Below are 15285 nucleotides of genomic sequence, written 5' to 3' on the forward strand. Positions count from 1 at the left end.
CAATAACAACACAGTCTTAACCACTGGACCACCAGGGAAGTCCCCAACATGGCTTTTGAGAAAGCTGTAGATAAAGGCTTAAGGGGAAATGAGGAAAATGTTACTGGAAACTGGAGAAAGAGGGTCTTTGTTATGTAGTGGCAAGAACTTAGCAACACTGTCACGTGCAATAATGTGGAAAGTGGAAAATTTGCCTAATTAATCGTGTATTCTAGTTAAGTACATTTCCAGGTAAAGTGTTGAAGTTGTTGACTGAAGTCTTCTTCCTGATTATAGCAAAATGTGAGAAGAAAAAGATAATATAAAAAATTAATTTTAAAAAAGGAGCCAGGGCTTGCTAGATTTGAAAATTCCTGTCTTCTTCAGATGGCAAATAACACTAAAAAGAAGGAATGACTTCCAGTTAAAAATAAATCTAGGGTGCTGCAAGGAAAACATCATCAGATGATGAAGGTGAGAGTGTGGCTGTAAAGCCGTTTGTTCAGACCTCAAAAAGATCTACAGCAGTGATTCAGAGAATCATTCAGACATACAATAGAGTTGCTTACAACAGCAGCCAGGCAAAATGTGTTAAGGGTCATTATGTACACTAATTATAATTTGTGCCAATAACAGTTAAAATATAGTGAATACGTCTACAAGGCAGGTACCTTTACATTTTATCCACAAAATAGGCCTATGAGTAGGTATTACTATTGTTTCCACTTTGCACATATATATATACACACTTCAAATATATATATACTTAAACGTGGAAAACAGAATGATCAATTAACTTCTCCATAGTTGCAAAGCCAGTACGTTGTAGTACCAGGATCTGCAGTGTCCTTGGGCAGTGGCTCTTCCAAACTTGGCTTTTAAAGAGCCAAAAAAAGATCCAGCTCGATTCCTGGCTCTTCAGTATTGGTTAATAAATACCAGTCCCCTTTCTTTCTCCTGGAACCAATCTGAGTCTAGACGGTCTCCTAACATAAAGGATAATGATTGCATACTAGAACTCTCACTCGACAAATACTGTCTCTCTCTGCCTCCTTTCACTGACATCTCAGCCAAACTCGAGGCAAGCTCTCAAAAAAAGGCGCAGAGGCTACCATTCTAGAGTTTCGGAGCCCCTAAGAGAGCAAGAATGCAAATAGACTTTGCAAATAGACAAAGCATAGTATTGCTTTAGATCGAAAATGTCTGTTTGCTCTTCCTGACTCCGAGTCCCTGAGCCTAGAGGAACAAACACAACCTTTCCCCCTGGAAATCCCAAGGGGTCAGGTTCAGTCTGGTAGACAACACTCTGTTCTGGCGCCTTGCAGAACAGGCAGCAGCGGGGGCTGAGAAGGGCAGCAACAAATTCGAAGGGAGGAGGCTGAAATGCACCTGTACGCCTGCCTAGTGACCTGAAAAGTCAGGTTGACAACTCCAGAGAGCGAGTGGAGGAGGCGGGGCGCAATTCCCGCCTCCAGAGTGAGCAGAGTGAACTGGACACCTCTTCCATCTTTCCCCTCCTTCCGGGGATGCTGAGCCCCCGCGGGAAACGCAGAAAAGGACCATCGCCACTTTAAGTGACTCAGGAAGTGAAAGGAGGCCGCCTGATTGGGGGTGGGGGGGAAGCAAAGTGGAACCGGGGCGGCGCGGAGGCCCCGCGACTCCGCGATCTCGCCGAGGGCAGCGGGAGGCCGAACGGGAAGCCAAGCGGGCTGCGCGGCGCGGGGGCCGACGGGGGCGCGGGTCGGCCGCGCCGGAAGTGCCCCAACCGCGAGAGGAAGCGCAGCGGACGCCGAGCTGCCGAGCCGGCGGGAAGGCCCTTCGCTCCTCCGCCGGACGCGGGCTACCGGGAGCAGGCGGCAGCGGCCCCGAGGCTGCGGGACACGGCGCGGCCAGTCCCCGGGACGGGCCCGGGCTGGGGTGGAGGCCGCGAGGAGGCCGCGCCGAGGCTAGACGGCGAGATCGGTAGCCCCGAGGCCCGGGCCGCGGCAGAGCCTCCACATGGCCTCCGGAGGGGGTGCGGCCTTCGAGGAGCTGCCGCACGACGGCACGTGTGATGAGTGCGAGCCCGACGAGGCTCCGGGGGCCGAGGAGGTGTGCCGAGAATGCGGCTTCTGCTACTGCCGCCACCACGCGGAGGCGCACGGGCAGAAGTTCCCCAGACACCACCTGGCCGAGTACGTTCACTGCGCCGCCCGGGCCCGGACCCCGGGAGCCGGGGAGGAAGCAGTCGAGGGCCCGGTGGAGAATGAGAAGGCCCTAGAAAGCGCGGCGGGGGAAGGGAGCGAGTCCGAGGAAGACAGTGAGCCCGAAGAAGAGAGCGAGACAGAGGCAGAGAGCGAGGACGAGAGCGAGGAAGACAGTGAGGAAGAAATGGAGGACGAGCAGGAGAGCGAAGCCGAGGAGGACAACCAGGAAGGAGGAGAATCCGAGGCCGAGGGAGAAACGGAGGCGGAAAGCGAATTTGACCCCGAAATAGAAATGGAAGCAGAGAGAGTGGCCAAGAGGAAGTGTCCGGACCATGGGCTCGATTTGAGTACCTATTGCCAGGAAGACAAGCAGCTCATCTGTGTGCTCTGCCCGGTCATTGGGGCTCACCATGGCCACCATCTCTCCACCCTCGATGAAGCCTTCGAGGAACTAAGAGTAAGTATTGGTCATTCAGAGCATAGGCCCAGAGGTCAGGACACGTGGGTTTCAACTCAGGTGGCCTCCCCGTGGCCACATTCACTTTCACCATGTCCCTAAAAAGCTGGCCTGTTCAACTTGTTGGGAGCAGTGCTTGTTGGCCCCTATTTGACTGAACTCCTTTGAGAATCAGATGAAAGTTCTGGACTCTGACCTGAGAAAAATAAATGTACACGCAAAGTCTCGGGTACAGTGTCTGGAAAATTACAAGCCTCTGGTCTTTGGATGCCATTCTTTGGGATTTTGACTCCATGTAAGCCAGTTCCCGCAGCATCTCCATTGTTGAGACCAGTGTGTTGACTTAAGGTTCTTGATAAGGAAGTTATTTTGCCTACTTGAAAACATGGCAAGCCATAGTTTAGCCAGAGAACCCAAGCATGTGGTTCCTCTGTAGTGAAAAGACTCCCTAAGGTTAGATTTTGATGGTAACTTCATGTGTATTCCTGAGATCCATTTTCGTTCTTCATGTTTGGTACTTGTTTGGAAAAGAGAATGAGAGGGTGGAGGCAAAATTCGGATGGGAGTGGGAGTTCCCCTGGCCTTTATCTTTTTCAGGAGGGCAGGGCTTTTATTTATCTTGAACCTGCTGGTCCCCTGGAACAGTGTATGGAAATATTATAAATATTAATAAATATTTGTTGAATGAATGGATTTGAAGATGATTTGCCTTTTATTTATACTGTGGATACTTAGAATCAGTGAGAGAGACATCTGGAGTTAACCAGTCAGGAAAGTGAGTTATCAGTTCATTAAGTGATTAGTTCATTAGCTTATTGTCATTGTGACATCTTTTGTTTCTCTAAGCAACCTTGCAGTTGCTGGCACTGGGATAGCAAATACTTTGATAACAAAATCCACTATATTAGGATTTTTCCTCTTTTTTTAAATTATAAAATGCACACTCAAAGTGTATAAAAACATATGCACAGTCCAACAACTGTAAAGCAAATACTGATGTAACCTCCACCTAGATGAAGAAATAGATTATTAGTAGCACTATTGAAGCCCAATGCCCTTTTTATAATTTTCTAGTTATAACCATCTCCCTTTCCCATAGGTAGCCATTATCCTGACTTTTATGGTGGTAATTTCCTTGCTTATCTTTATACTTTTACCACATTTATGCATTTCTAAACTTATTTGACTTGACACAGTTGATATTGCTATTGTATTGTTATCGTGCATTCTTTTGGAATTTGTTTCATTTTTTCGACATTGTGTTTGTGAGATTCATCCAGTGGGTGACTGTAGTTTGTTCATATTCATTGTTGTGTAGAATTCCATTTTCTAAATATGCCACAAGTTACCTGTTCTGTCAAGGATGAACATCTGATTTCCAAATTCTGGAGCTTCTGATTATCGTAAATAGTGTTGGTATAAACATTCTTGTATATATCTCCTGCTGCACATCTACATACATTTAAATGGAATATCAACCTAGGAGTGCTATTGTTGGGTCACACACTATGCATATCTTCAATAATATTAGATGTTGCCAACTGTTTTCCAAAGATGTACCAATTTGCATTCCCATGAAGAGTGTAAGAGAGTTCCTTTTTCCCAGTATCTTCACCAACACTTGTTATTACAGAATTTTTAATTTTTGTCAGTCATGTGGATATGTCATGGTTTCTTCTTGTGGTTTAAAATTTAAAGCTACTTTGAATGTCATTTGTGTTTTTTCTTTTGCAAATTACTCATTCAAGTCTTGCTCATTTTTCTTTTGGGTTGTCTTTTTCTCATTAATTTACAGGAATTTATACACACACACACACACGTGTGTGTGTATATATATATATAACTGACTTTTATGAATTACAAATTTCTTCTACTCTCTTTTTCATTTTTTTAAAAATTGTGCCTTGAACAGAGAAGTTCTTCATTTTAAGGTGGTAAACTTGATCAATAACTTCCTTTATCATTAGTTCTTTTTGTGTCTTGTTCCAGTTAGTATTGATTCTTTGGGTAGCGGAGGTAGGGGCTCAGTTTCACCCTTCAGCCTGTGCAGATAGCCGGTTGCTCTGGCAGCATTTGTTGGAAAGCCTTTCCTTTCTGCACTGATCTGCTGTGGCGCCAGTCATCTGTCAAACGCCCGTACGTGTGCAGTGTGTTTCTTGGCACCTCTCTTTGGTACCATTGATCTGTTAGTATATTCCGGCATGAGCCACATGTTTTCTTAGTTACCAGAAGTTTGCAACATGTCTCAATATCTGGTAGAGCAAGTCTGTCCACTTTGTTCTTCTAAAAGAGTGTCTTAACTAGTCTTGGCCTTTTACATTTCTTAGAATCATACCATAAAGTTCTATATTAAAAAAAAAAAGTTTGCAAGACTTTTTTTGTATTGTACTGGAATTATAAACTGATACAAGGAGAATTAATGCCATTACAAAATGAAGTCATCTGATCCATTTTTTTAGGTCTTTTACATTGCCTCACAATAAAGTTTTATAGTTTTTTTTCTTGGAGATCTTATACATTACTGGGAAGTTTATTCCTGGGTACTTACAGTTTTATAGTATTGTAAAAAATGTTTTTTATATTTTCCCTAATTGTATATAGGAATATGATTAACTTTTATATACTGATTTTCATTTAAACTGTCTTACTATTTTAATAATAAATCTGTAAATTTATTCTACACCCATGATCATATTATTTTCAAGAGGGACAGTTTTTGTTTCTTTTCAGGCCTTATGCTTGTTTTTTTTTCCTCCTTGCTCTGATGCTGTGGATAGGACCTCCAATATAATGTTGAATAAAACTGATAGTAGGTATTTCTGCCTTGTTCTTAATTTGAGGGATAATTCATAACAATTCACAAGTGTGATATAACTTTTTCCCTACAGACATATTGTATCAGATTAAGAAAATTCCTTTCTAGTCCAAGTTTAAGAGTTTTTCTTAGTACTGAATGGATATTGAATTTTATCAAATGCTTTTTCTGCATCTGTTGCATGTTCATATGATTTTACTCTTCTGCTGTGCTGATATGATGAATTGCATTAATTGATATACTTAATAATTTGAAAATCAATATTATGTTCATATGTCTCAAAAACCTCTTTTTCACCTTTGGTAATAACCACTTTTATTAGTTTTTTCACTTATTGTTCAAGTGTTTCTTTTTGCAAATACAGGTGTGTACAAATATATAATCTTATTTTCAGCCTTTCATTATTATTATTATATTTTCCAATTAAAACAATCTGCCGTTTCTTGGGTAAACTCAACTTGGTTGTGATGAAGTGTCCTTATGTTTTTGAATTTAGCTTATTAATAATTTATGTAGGATTTTTCATTTATATTTATGAGAGAAATTGGCTTGTAAATTTTCTTTCTTGTAATGTCCTCTTGAGATTTTGCTATCAAGGTTATGTTGGCTTCGTAGTATGAGTCAGGATGTATTGCTTCTCATATATTTTCTTCCTATTTTAATGCTCTGGAAGTGTTTGTGTAAGATTGGAATATTTCTTCCTAGAATGATTGATAAAACTGACCAGGGAAGCCATTTGCATCTGAAATGAGAAAGAGAAAGAGGTTATTTTGTTATTCTTTTATGGTATTTTGACTATGGATTCAATTTATTTGGTGGTTATAGGCCTGTCTAGATTGTCTGTTTTCCTTTGAGTCAATTTTGATAAGTTACATTTTCCTAGAAGTTGGTCCATTTTGTTTAAATTTTCAAATATGCTAGTATAGATTTATGAATCATATCCTCTTGCTATCTTTTTTTCATACCATTGCTATCCTCTTTATTCCTTTAAGAACAATAAGCATGTTGATTTATAATCTGTCACTGATATTTCCAGTACGTGAAGGCTGTAGATCTCTCTCTGCTAGCTATTGTTTTTGGTGGTGGTTTTCAGGTTTCATTATTTCCTTTTGTGCTTGTTACATTTGAGTAACTTTTCATTGCCTTTAAAAAACTATTTTGGGGGGATTTCCCAAGCCTTGGCATGAAGCTGGATTCTTCAAAAGAGGATTTGAGTTTGCTTTTGCTAAGACCTAAATGTACAGCTTGTTTGGTGCTGTTGCTAAGTCGCTTCAGTCGTGTCCGACTCTGTGCGACCCCATAGATGACAGCCCACCAGGCTCTGCTGTCCCTGGGATTCTCCGGGCAGGAACACTGGAGTGGGTTGCCATTTCCTTCTCCAATGTGTGAAAGTGAAAAGTGAAAGTGAAGTCGCTCAGTCATGTCTGACTCTTCGTGACCCCATGGACTGCAGCCTACCAGGCTCCTCCATCCATGGGATTTTCCAGGCAAGAGTACTGGAGTGGGGTGCCATTGCCTTCTCCGACAGCTTGTTTAGGACAGCTTGTTTAGGACCCCTTTGTTGTTTTCATTCCGTCGCTCAGTTCTGTCCGACTCTGCGACCCCATGAACTGCAGTGTGCAAGGCTTCATTGCAGTCACTATCTGCAGTGATTTTGGTGCCCAAGAAAATAAAGTCTGTCACTGTTTCCCCATCTATCTGCCATGAAGTGATGGGACCAGATGCCATGATCTTCATTTTTTGAATGTTGAGTTTTAAGCCAGCTTTTTTCACGCTTCTCTTTTGCCTTCACCAAGAGGCTCTTTAGTTACTCTTCGCTTTCTGCCATAAGGGTGGTGTCTCCTGCATGTCTGAGGTTATTGATATTTCTCGCAGCAATCTTGATTCCAACTTGTGCTTCATCCAGCTTGGCATTTTGCATGATATGCTGCAAAGTCACCTCAGTCGTGTCCGACTCTGTGCAACCGCATAGACGGCAGCCCACCAGGCTCCCCCGTCCCTGGGATTGTCCAGGCAAGAACACTGGAGTGGGTTGCCATTTCCTTCTCCAACGCATGAAAGGGAGAAGTGAAAGCGAAGTCGCTCAGTCGTGTCCGACTCTTCGCGACCCCATGGACTACAGCCCTCCAGGCTCCTCTGTCCGTGGGATTTTCCAGGCAAGAGTACTGGAGTGGGTTGCCATTGCCTTCTCCTATGATATACTCTGCATATAAGTTAAATAAGCAGGGTGATAATATACAGCCTTGATGTACTCCTTTCCCAATTTGGAACCAGTCCGTTGTCCCATGTCTGGTCCTAACTGTTGCTTCTTGACCTGCATACAGGTTTTGCAGGAGGCAGGTCAGGTGGTCTGGTATTCCCATCTCTTTAAGAATTTTCCACAGTTTGTTGTGATCCACATAGTCAAAGGCTTTAGCATAGTCAGTGAAACAGAAGTAGGTGTTTTTCTGGAACTTTCTTGCTTTTTCTATGATCCAGCGGATGTGGCAATTTGATCTCTGGTTCTTCTGCCTTTTCTAAAACCAGCTTGAACATCTGGAAGTTCTTGGTTCATGTACTCTTGAAGTGGCAGCCCCCTCCCCCCGTCACTTTCTGCCTGTAATCAAACGCATATCCCAGTTTCTTGTGATCAGTAAATGTACTCAGATCAATAGCTGTTTCTTATACTCTGCTTGTGTTAACATTGGAACAGTACTACTAAACCTTATTAGAATTTCACCAGTTTTTTCTCTGATGACTTCAGTGCCAGGGTCCTCTGGCCATATTATAGTTTTTTGGTTTTGATCATGGATAGTTTTGAGGAGTGCCAGTCAGGTATTTGGTAGACTGTTCATCAGTTTGGATTTGTCTGATGTTTTTCTCATGGTGAAACTTGAATTATGGGTTCTGGGGCAATAGAAATTCTCTTTTATGTTTTGCTTTCTTTCACTTAGTAGTATGTCTTGGAAATCACTCCATAGACCTCCCTATTTATTTATTTACTTACCTATTTCAGCTGCAAATACTCCAATGAGTGTCAGTCATTAATTTTTTTTAGCTGTTTTTTAAAAAAATCATTTTTAATTGGAGGATAATTACTTTACAATATTGTGATGGTTTCTGCCGTACGTCAACATGAATCAGCCATAGGTATACATATGTCCCTTCCCTCTTAAACCTCCTGGAATCTGTAAAGATGGTATGATGGTTTTACATGCAGAGCAGGAAAGGAGATGCAGACATTAAATTATTAATTTATGATATTGTTTTTCAACTCTGGAGTACCTATTTAGCTCTTTTTAAAAAAGATCGATTTCTCTGTATCTTTTGAGATCTCATTCTTGATTATATGCCATATTTTCATGATTCTTCTCATCTCTCATGATTTTTCATTCAATGTTAGACACTCGGTTTAAAAGAACTCTAGATACTAGAGTCATATTTTCCCCCCTCACAAAGGGCATACCATTTGCTCTGTAAGCCAGCTAAGATGAGGGGCTGATCATTTTTACCCATTAAAAATTTGAACTTGGTCAGAGCTTGATTGCAGCATTAAGTAGTTTCATTTCACCTCTGGTTTCATATATTTTGAGGACAGTGTACATTTACCTATTGACAAGAGAGTAGGTCTCTTAGAATATTAAAAGTGTTTTGGCATGATAATGGCTAGAGAAGAGAATCTTTGTTATACTTCATTTATTCTTTCACCAAATATTTACTGAGCATCAGCCAAGGGCGGGTGCTTTCTAAGCATTGGGAATATAGCAAGATGGAAAAAGTCTGTAGTTCTGCTGGAGTATACATTGTATTGGAAGGAAATAGAACAAACGGGCACATAAGCATGTAGTAAGTGATACAAAGAAAAAATAAAACAACATTGTGGGTTTAGAGAGGGACAGAAGTATCCTAGTTCTGCCATTGGCTTTTAGACCCTGGACAAGTTACTTAACAGTTTGGCTGTGTTTTTATATCTCTAAAATGGGTATAAAGTTAAGAAATAGTGTTTTGTGAGAGTAAAATAATCTAGTTTGTGATAAAACTTAAACAATGCTTAACACATTGTAAGTGCTCTTTAAATGTTAGCTGTTGTCTTTGTTATTATTATAGGAGGAGTCTTGTTAAATGTATAAGTTTAGAGTTAAGAGGAATTTAAACGATATATATTTTGAGATCTCAATGCCAGACTGGACCATGAGTGGCTTATATTGGCAGTAGAAGATCAAATTGTTGCCAAGGGCTAGAGTAAAGGAAAGTTAGAGTAGGCAGGCCAGAATGGTCAGAAAACCGGGGTGATTGTAGAGCAAGAAGGGATCCAGGCAAATGCAACTTGAAGGCTATGCCAGAAGGACTAAGGCGAACACCTTGAAGGGATAAAGCTTAACCCTTAATCACTGAAATGACTGTTAAAGTCCTGCCTTTCCTCCTGTGCTGTATTTCCAGTTTGGTTCCAGAGGATTTGGTCTCCAAAGGATTCTGCGGGTCCAAACTTGTGTTGAGCCTGTGGTCCAGCCTTATCATAGAAATATAGTTACACGGCACATATTATGACCCCTCATCTGGCTCAGAACCTCTCATCCCAGATACGCGGGTTTCCCTTACTGTGACCATAGTTTCTGATTCTGAAAATAGGTCACGGAGTCTGACAAAGGAGCTTGATCTGGTTCGTGGATATTTTCATATGAAAATTATGTTGCCATGGGAGTTTGCATTCATAGCTATAGTTAATGAATTGTTTTTGTTGAACAATGTAAGTGCAATTACATATATTCAGAACTCTAGACCAGCAATTAAAAAAACTTATTTTGAACATAACTTACAGTAGGGGAAATATAGTTTATTGTAGTCTAGTTTACACACACACACACACACACATGTAACTAGCACAAATGGAACACTATTAACCTTACTGCGTATGATATATTCTGTTCTGTTTCTTTTATTTTCTGTCCAAAAAAAAATTCTAGATTCTCCCAATAAATTGATTTCATTGCACACTAGTGGGTCAAGTCCTATGGTTTTAAATGTACTTGTCTAGTTCATTCTAAGATCACCCAAAGAAAAGGTGGAGTCTTATAAAATGGCAAAGGGAGAAGTGATTGACAGAATCCAGCAAGTGCTTACAAGCATCTGTGGCGTTTTTAACGTTGCTTTGCTATGGACAGATCTGAAGATTTTGAAGCCACTCCCTTTGTGCTTGGATGTGTCTTTAAGATGGATGGATATTAGGAGAGAAGAATGTTTGGTTAAGTGGCAGTGGGAACAACTGCAGGGGGTACCCAGCGAGGGGGCACTAGTAGCAGGGTGGTTGGGAGGATTTAGGCATATGCTCAGAACAGCTGTGACTCTGGAGGGGCTGGAGCTGGGGGTTTGCCACTGCTGCATCTCCTAATGGCCAGTGGCTCTGCCTGTGTAGTCAGCTCCTAAGAAGCAGCTCTGGTAGGCAGGCAAAAGGTTGAATTTCTTCTGTAATGTCCCTATTTATAGTTTTATTCCTGACTGAATGGATCTGGGATATCTTCTAATAAAACCATAAAGCATTGGCTACACAGTCATTCACTCAGTATTTTATTTATTTGTATGTATGTACTCAAGTTGTGTCTGACTCTTTGCAACCCCGTGAACTATAGCCTGCCAGGCTCCTCTGTCCATGGTATTTCCAGGCAGGAATACTGGAGTGGGTTGCCATTTCCTCCTCCAGGGATCTTCCTGACCCAGGGATTGAACCAGCGTCTCTTGCATCTTCTGCATTGGCAGGTGGATTCTTTACCTCTGCACCCCCTGGGAAACCCCATTTATTTGTATAGAATAAGACACAAGAAGACAAAAGCTAAGACTAAAGTAAAAGGGGATTCAGCACTCATGGTGGATGGAACTTCATTAGAGAGAGCCTAGAGGGCTTCTGCAGGGTTAAGTGCAGGGGAAAAGTCATCAAATTTTGTTTTGTAAAGGGTATGACTCTTCCCCCTTTTATTAAAATGACACTTATAATCTAAGAATTAAGAAAAAAGGTAGAGGTGACCTTGGGGTATTGGAAGGACAGCAAAAAGGCCATTATGGAATGAAAGAGGAGTGGGAAGTAGGTTAATAAGACAGTGTGTTTCTCACCTTGTTGCCACATTTTGGAATCACCTATGGAGTGGGATTCTTTAGAAAATACCTATGATTGGCCTCACCCCAGCCTAAAATCAAAATCTTAGGGAATAGCAGGTATTTTGTAGAATGTCTTTCTCTTGGGATTTGTCACCTGTTCATCTCATGGTTAGACTGGAGTTACTGGTTTGTAGAAGGAAGACCATGGAATTAAGGGTACATACTGTCAAGAGGACTCTTGTGAGAAAAGGTCCAGACTTGCCTTGCTCTCTCTCCCAAGAAGTGCCCTCTTTTTCACTTCCCCAACCTTTCAATCAGAATAGAATGGATTAATAGACATATTGTGCCAGTAGATGATTACTTTTCAGGGTAAGGTTGCGATGTAGTAGGTATGTAATTCTTAAGCCACTCTGGGGATAAAGGACTGTGTGCCTGTGGTATCACCTTTTCTTGACACAGCCTACAACATGGAGGTTGCCCTGTCTGTCCACTGATAACATCCACCTTTTCTCTTCCCATGCGTCTGACCCACAGTTGAGAAGCTAGAGATCTGTTGATGTCAGTGTGTCTTCTGCTTGAAGTTACAGTTCAGACTGGGATAACTGGCTCAGTTTCACACTCTTGTGTCTGTTGTGTGTTTTAATATCCAGAGCCAGAGGCTAAACCTGTCATGTGGCAGGAAGGAGCACAGATGCTCATGACCTCTCGGAAGAGGAGGCAGCACAAAGAAGGGGTGAAACAAATACTTCAGTGCAGATATGTGGGGTAGAGATGAGAATCCTGCCTGTGTGTGTGTGTGCGTCTATGCCTGTGTGTGTGTGCGTCTATGCCTGTGTGTGTGTGTGCGCGTCTATGCCTGTGTGTGTGTGCGTCTATGCCTGTGTGTGTGTGCGTCTATGCCTGTGTGTGTGTGTGTGCGTCTATGCCTGTGTGTGTGTGTGTGCGTCTATGCCTGTGTGTGTGTGCGTCTATGCCTGTGTGTGTGTGCGTCTATGCCTGTGTGTGTGTGTGTGTGCGTCTATGCCTGTGTGTGTGTGTGTGCGTCTATGCCTGTGTGTGTGTGTGTGCGTCTATGCCTGTGTGTGTGTGCGTCTATGCCTGTGTGTGTGTGTGTGTGTGTGCGTCTATGCCTGTGTGTGTGTGTGTGCGTCTATGCCTGTGTGTGTGTGTGTGCGTCTATGCCTGTGTGTGTGTGTGTGCGTCTATGCCTGTGTGTGTGTGTGTGCGTCTATGCCTGTGTGTGTGTGCGTCTATGCCTGTGTGTGTGTGTGTGTGTGTGCGTCTATGCCTGTGTGTGTGTGTGTGCGTCTATGCCTGTGTGTGTGTGTGTGCGTCTATGCCTGTGTGTGTGTGTGTGCGTCTATGCCTGTGTGTGTGTGTGTGCGTCTATGCCTGTGTGTGTGTGCGTCTATGCCTGTGTGTGTGTGCGTCTATGCCTGTGTGTGTGTGTGTGTGCGTCTATGCCTGTGTGTGTGTGTGTGTGCGTCTATGCCTGTGTGTGTGTGTGTGCGTCTATGCCTGTGTGTGTGTGTGTGCGTCTATGCTAGGGATCAAGCCAACATGATATCGGGATAAAAAAATCAGTATCGATGCCCTTTACCGATGTCAGAAATTAATCCAGAATGAAAAACATAAAACCAAGCAAGCAAAAGCTTCCAAATACACTGTGTTAACTCCATGATTTATGGCAAATAACCATATGGGCAGTGACTCTGATGTGCATTGTGTTATGCTAAATTGTTCCTGTTGAACATGTATTTATAAATTAAACTAAGTTCAGATGTATTTAGCTAGTTTTTGATCAGGTAGAGTAATCTGCTTTTAACTTCAATAGAATATTAGAGAAAATATATCCAAACTGTAGCATATAGTTAGCTTTATTGTCAAAAACTGGTATTTTAAAGCTAATTTTATTTATGTGAATTTTGGAGCACTTATGATGAGCTGTGTGACAGATACTGAGAAGAAGATTCCTGACATCGGAAAGCTTATACTCTTTTTCACATGCCTATTTGTGTGTCAATATTAGAAAAGAGGTACAAATAGTATGTCATGGGGGCTCAGTATTCTTGCCTGGAGAATCCCACGGACAGAGGAGCCTGACGGACCACAGTCCATAAGGTCGCAAAAGTCGGACACGACTGAAACAACTTAGCATGCACGTGTGGGGGCTCAGAGAAAAGAATTTAATTTCAGCTGGAGACATGTAATCAGGAAAGCTTTCTTAGAGGAAGCGGTATTGGAGGTGGGATTTGATGGGTGCGCTTTTACTGGGTAGATACCACTCAAGTGTTAGGCAGTTGGCCTCTATGCTCCCATGGCAATAGCCTGTGCACGGTATATTATATCAATATTATTTCTTTCCAACATGTCTGTGTCCTGTGTTTGTTATAAATTATTCTTCTAGGGTTAGGACTGTATGCTATTCATCTTTCTGTTCCCTGTACCTAGAACAGTGCCTGGTGGAGAGTAGATGTACATGATATGTTTGGTAAATGTATGGTATGAAGTATAATAATCTCAAATAATCACAGGGCATCAAGAAAGAGACTATTCCATAGGGATTTACCACATCAATGTTTACATTAAGTTCAACTGCATCTAAAATAGTGAAGTAATTTGGAAAAGTCCAAAACATCGGCAGCTCAAACAAGACGGATGTTTTATTTCTCTCTTGTATAAAAGGAACTAGGGTGTCTAAAGCTAGTATGGAGGAATCATGAAGTTACTAGGAATCTAGGCTGTTTCTGTCTCTGCTATGGCATCCCTAGGGTATAGTCCTTTCATGGACCAAGATGACTACTGGAGGTCCAGCCAATACAGCTGAATTCCAGGATGGTAGGCACAGGAACGTGAAGAAGGGAAGAGAACCCTTTAAGAGAACCTTCCAGAAGTTGCACACATTGCTGTTTATATTTCAGTGGTCAGAGTTGAGCTCCATGGCATTATCTAGTTGCAAGAGGGGGTGCTAGGGAACAGTCTTTTCTTCAGGCCATGGTGTGTCCAGCTAAAACTGGAGTGTCTTACTCAGGAGAAATGGGAGAATGAATATGAAGGACCAAGCTGTCTTGCCTTAATTGGCTTTGCCCTCTATGGGTTTGAATCCTGCCTCTGCTACTTGTTACCTGTGTGTGTCATGCCGGAGAATTCATTCTCTCTCTCTGATTCTTGGTTTCATCATTTGTAACATGGCCATAATAAGTACTTCTTCTTTTAGGGCTATAGTGAAAACCAAATAATACATGTAAAGATCTTAGCACAGTGCCTGGAATATAATAATCCCTCAGCGATTAGTGACTCTTCCTATACTTACGGAGCCATCTATGGTTCTATTCTGAGTTCAATTCCAGACCAGTTAGTCTGATAGAAGTAGAAGTTCGGACACCAAGTTTCTTTGGGTGGAAACTGGTCAGCCCCCTCTCCTTCTGCTCCTTCTGCCTGCTCTATTCTGGTGGGTAGAAAGACTGGTGAAAAACCTGTCTTCAGAGAAGAGGCTCCTGTATATTTCAGTGTCCTGCTGGTGCCTTATGCACTAGCTAACCAAAACACAGCTGGTATGTCTAATTTTAGGTTCACAAGCCTTGCTGGTTGTCCTCTTTAAATTCTGTTTTACATTCTGAACTGTGGGAAATTTTTATAGAAGCAGAGAGGAGGCAGGGACAATATACCCTTTTCTTTCTGCTTAGAAAATAGCCTGTGTTTTCTTTCCAGTAGGAAATGGGGACAAGTGGGGGAAAGAATTATAGGCACCGCTACTGTCCTCCGCTCCATCCTTTGGG

General features: G+C 42.2%; 1 protein-coding gene across 17 annotated transcripts in view; it reads left to right on the forward strand.

Moving 5' to 3' along the window:
• The first annotated feature begins 1758 nt into the window (after positions 1-1758).
• The window catches only part of TRIM44 (tripartite motif containing 44), a 115800-nt gene continuing 102273 nt past the window's right edge, over positions 1759-15285 (forward strand). For all 17 annotated transcript variants that reach the window (XR_014069902.1, XR_014069895.1, XR_014069896.1 and 14 more), the window contains exon 1: positions 1759-2622. Coding sequence is in view for 9 of the 17 variants with exons in the window: in XM_081545999.1 (XP_081402125.1) it covers positions 1978-2622 (645 nt within the window). In the remaining 8 variants the exon portion in view is untranslated. The remainder of the gene's footprint in view (positions 2623-15285) is intronic.

The sequence above is a fragment of the Giraffa tippelskirchi genome, chromosome 11 (genome assembly GCF_054371585.1).
Source record: "Giraffa tippelskirchi isolate mGirTip1 chromosome 11, T2T-mGirTip1v1.2.pri, whole genome shotgun sequence".
NCBI lineage: Eukaryota > Metazoa > Chordata > Mammalia > Artiodactyla > Giraffidae > Giraffa > Giraffa tippelskirchi.